The following is a 4,068-nucleotide window of genomic DNA, read 5'->3' as shown; positions in this document are numbered from 1 at the left end:
TGGAATAAAAGCATGTAATATGTGTGTATATATCAGACATTATGGCATACATTTTTTGTAGAGAAGTATTATATACAAGAGGATTGTATACAGTTACAGACAAGGGGAAGTATTTTCCATATGCATGTGTTAAAGCAATGACATAACTGCTTGTAGTATGCTTGATGAGTACAATTAAAGGGTGTAAGAACATGTGATAAAATATGACAGAAATTACATGCTAGACATGGTAACCCTATGACTTAATCTGAAATGATTGGTATCTTTTTTCCAGTGGTTTTAAGCATGCATGCCCTTGTTGGCACTATGGCAGAAGCTGATACAGTCGGAGGTCTTACTGTGGAAATGATGAGACTGGAAGTGTGTCTGTTGTGATGTCTAACATTTAGTAGTGCTGAGGTGCTGTTGGAAAGGGCTGGAGAGATGGTTGGATCACAAACTAGCATTATCTTCTCACAATATGGATCAAAGTAGCTTCTGGCTCACCACACTTGATACTATGGTCAAACCGAGAATCATCTTCAGTTTATCAGACTGCCTTTTCAGTATTTTTACTTGTTTCATGTGATGAATAGGAGGTCACACAGATTATTTATTTATTTTGCCAACACTTGTGATATTTCAAATGAAAAGAAAAAAGCAACAAATAAAAAGCCTTAGGCCTTACCTTTATGTGACACTCATTTGGGAAATTTGAGTAAAACAGTGGCTTATAAAGTCTGTCTGTTAAGGGAAATATGAAGTCAGTTAATAAATATATCTCTGAAATGTAGCACTGTAACATTCCTCTATGCTTTACCATTAGCACTTCTGTGTGTATGCATCAACCACCACAACTAAGCTGGAAAGCAGGACTTTACACTTCATGTGTATTTTTTATTTAGTTATTTTTAGCAAATTGTTGCTCTTTATGTTAATCTATAGTAATTGGTTGACTAGGTACTCATCACCTGCATCTAATATGGGTTTAAATAATTTGAAATTTACAGTTTCAGTCTCAGACATTTATACAGCAGCTTGCAACATAAACTTATGTGTAGTGTGAATAAAAGTTAAAAGTCCACCAACCTATTTCCAAATGATACACATCTGAAAATTTTAGGTTACCCAAGTAGCCATAATAAGGATAATTTGGCGTGAATGTTTAGCTGCCTGGATCTGCTAAGTAGCTTAGAGTAATTGTAAATGGAAATACATTTGGGTCTTGCTTCTCTGAATAATGAAAAGCTATCCCCAAGAGTTGTCATAGCAGCTGTGTTTCTCATCTAAATCACATTGTACTACTGTTTGTACAAGTCTTGTCACTGACTAGCATTTCTGTTAATGGACTGCTTATGTAGTCTGATCAGGTTCCCACCTGAACTTCATTGAAAGTATTAGTATAGCAATACTTCTATCTTTTTTTTTTTTTTTACTAATTATTTAAATAGATCTGTCCTAGATGTGAAAGGTGGATTTTTTGAAGAAAATTAGTAAGTTTTTTAATAACTTTTGCCTTGTAGGTTAATCTCCGAGCCACAGATGTGAAGCTTATGCGCCAGCTACTCATCATCAATGAAAGTATTGAATCAATCAAGTGGATGATTGAAGAGAAGGCCATTGCCAGCAGAGGTAGCAGTTTGAGTGGCAGCCTGTGCAGCTTGCTGGAAAGTCAGGAGACATCCCTCCATGGCAGCTGTAACAGTTTACAAGACTGTAGTGATGGACTGGATGGAATATCAGTGGGAAGTTATTTGGACACCTTAGTGGATGATGTCCCTGGTCACCAAACCCCTTCAGATATGGACCAGTTCAGCGATTCTTCTCTTATGGAGGACTCACAGCCTCTGCATAAGCATCCCAAAATTGATTCTGATGAGTACTACTGTTTTGGTTAATAAAAACAAGTTCCAGTGGGACACAGATGCACTTGTACTTATCCTTTTTCTTTGCTGCTATTTTATTTCATGTGCAAAACTCCCAGATTTCTCTTGGAAGGAAAACAATATAATACTTTGATTCCATTTCATAACTTTTCTCTTGCTTCTAATACATTTTGTCCTTGTTGGGTTGAGCTTTCCTCCTCCTCACCTTTTGTTAATTTATTGTTGTAATTTTTCTTTTTCTGTTTTATTATTTTACAATGCTGCGTTTATAGGTCTTAAAAGTGGCAAAGGAAAAGCTTTATCTTTAAAATGAGACATCAGGGAATTAAAGCAACAATTTTGTATTTGCTGGCAATAAAATATCTTCTGATAAATACATGTTGTGGTAAATTTTCTCTACTACTAGGTTTGGCCTTTCCAAAGACACTGTTCTTATTGAGCCTTAAATCTGAATCTTGAAAATACCTCTACAAAGTAATTTTCCTTTTGTAAGCAATGATATTTGATTCTGTTAAACTGTCTTCACTTGGAATATAAAGTATACTAAACTTTTCTGTGTGGGGTTTCTTTCCTCTTGAATGTTCTCATCCTTCTTGTCTAATTATGAATTTAAATTCTGGACTTCATTGGTTTCTTGCAATGATGCATTCCAATACTGGAAGCTCTGCTTAAGAATATATTTAACTTTTGTGCTTCATACCTTTAATTTTTGTGCTTCATACCTTTAATTTTCATTGAACCTGCTATTTTATGGACACTGTCTATATCTGTAAAGAATAAAAGAGTCATCCCACATTAAAAATATCTATTTCTAAAAGTTTGGATACTGAGACAAAATTTGTCAGCAGAGTTATTTTTAAAATGTTATTTAAAGTCTTGACAATTTTTACCTTGAAGTTTTGAGGGGTTTAGAAAGCATTGGTGAAATATTTTACAGGAGACAACATGCTAGAAGGCATGTTCTGCTTTGTTTTTGTATGCTCACCATCATCCTCAAAAAATTTATTTTGTTTTTACCAAATATTATTACTAAGGGAAAGCATTGTCTTTTTGTTTCCTGTTTTACAAATAAGAGTTTGCTTTAACCTTTTTGTGTTTACTGGTACAATTGAGAGCTATGGCTCATCATTCATATTGGAAGCATCTGAGAGGAAAAACCAGAACAAACTGCTGTGTGGAAAGTCTCTGACTTTTTGACTCTCCTGACCCATATTTTTTTACAGGAGACTAGGAGGCAGATTTTGCTTTTAATTGCTTCAGAATCACAAAGAAATGAGATTTTATCCTTTTAAAGTAAATAAAAAAATAGGAATAAAATAAATAGAATTGAACTGGACACTTCCATCTTACAGATAGTGAAAGAGATGTTTATACTTAACAAAATAAAAGTGTCCTCTCTTGCCATGTCTGTATTCCCACTGCCACTAAAGCATTAAATTCTCTCACAAAAGAAAATAATGTTTGCCAAGTATAATACAGGTTTCTTATTTAAAATATATTTTTTACATTCTGAAGGAATAAAGCTAGTATATGCAGCAGTCAACGTATATTGGCTTTGGTTCATTTTTAGAAAAAGTAATAGTCCCATAAGGTTCTACTCTTCCAAACCATGTTTCCATGGATCTGTGTTGTCCAGCCTTGATCAACATCAACTGTGGAGAATATGTAAAGATCATCTAGTTCCAATCCCTTGCCATGAGCAGGGACCCCTTCCACTAGACCAGGTTGCTCAAAGCCTCATCCAACCTGGCCTTCACTCCCGGGGGGGGGCCATCCACAACTTCCCTGGGCAACCTGTTCCAGTGTCTGACCACCCTCACAGTCAAGAATTTCTTCCTAATGTCTAATCTAAACCTACCCTCTGCCAGTTTAAAGCCATTACACTTCATCCTATTGTTACCTGCCCTTGTAAAAAGTCTCTCCCCAGCTTTCTCATAGGCCCCCTTCAGGTATTGGAAGGCCGCTATAAGATCTCCCTGGAGCCTTTTCTTTTCCAGGCTGAGCAGCCCAGACTCTCTCAGCCTGTCCTTGTAGGAGAGGTGCTCCAGCACTCTCATCACACTTGTGGCCCTCCTCTGGACTCACTACAGTAGGTCCATGTTTAAAAATAAAAAGTTTGAAGAAATAATCTTGGAAAAAATATTTCTCAGTGTAGCATTAAATAGAACATCAACTATGAACTTGAAATAGGTTTTATTACTTT

The 4,068-nt window shown here is 35.8% G+C and overlaps 1 protein-coding gene across 1 annotated transcript; it reads left to right on the top strand.

The window, feature by feature from the left end:
- The first annotated feature begins 285 nt into the window (after positions 1-285).
- On the top strand, positions 286-2,069 carry LURAP1L (leucine rich adaptor protein 1 like). The gene is made up of 2 exons (XM_010165783.2): positions 286-360; positions 1,503-2,069. Exons 1-2 carry the CDS (start codon positions 286-288, stop codon positions 1,875-1,877), a joined length of 450 nt encoding a protein of 149 aa, XP_010164085.2. The 3' UTR covers positions 1,878-2,069.
- Positions 2,070-4,068: the final 1,999 nt, after the last annotated feature.

The sequence above is a fragment of the Antrostomus carolinensis genome, unplaced genomic scaffold (assembly GCF_000700745.2).
Source record: "Antrostomus carolinensis isolate BGI_N321 unplaced genomic scaffold, ASM70074v2 scaffold3814, whole genome shotgun sequence".
Lineage (NCBI taxonomy): Eukaryota > Metazoa > Chordata > Aves > Caprimulgiformes > Caprimulgidae > Antrostomus > Antrostomus carolinensis.
This window is presented reverse-complemented; position numbering and strand designations above follow the sequence as displayed.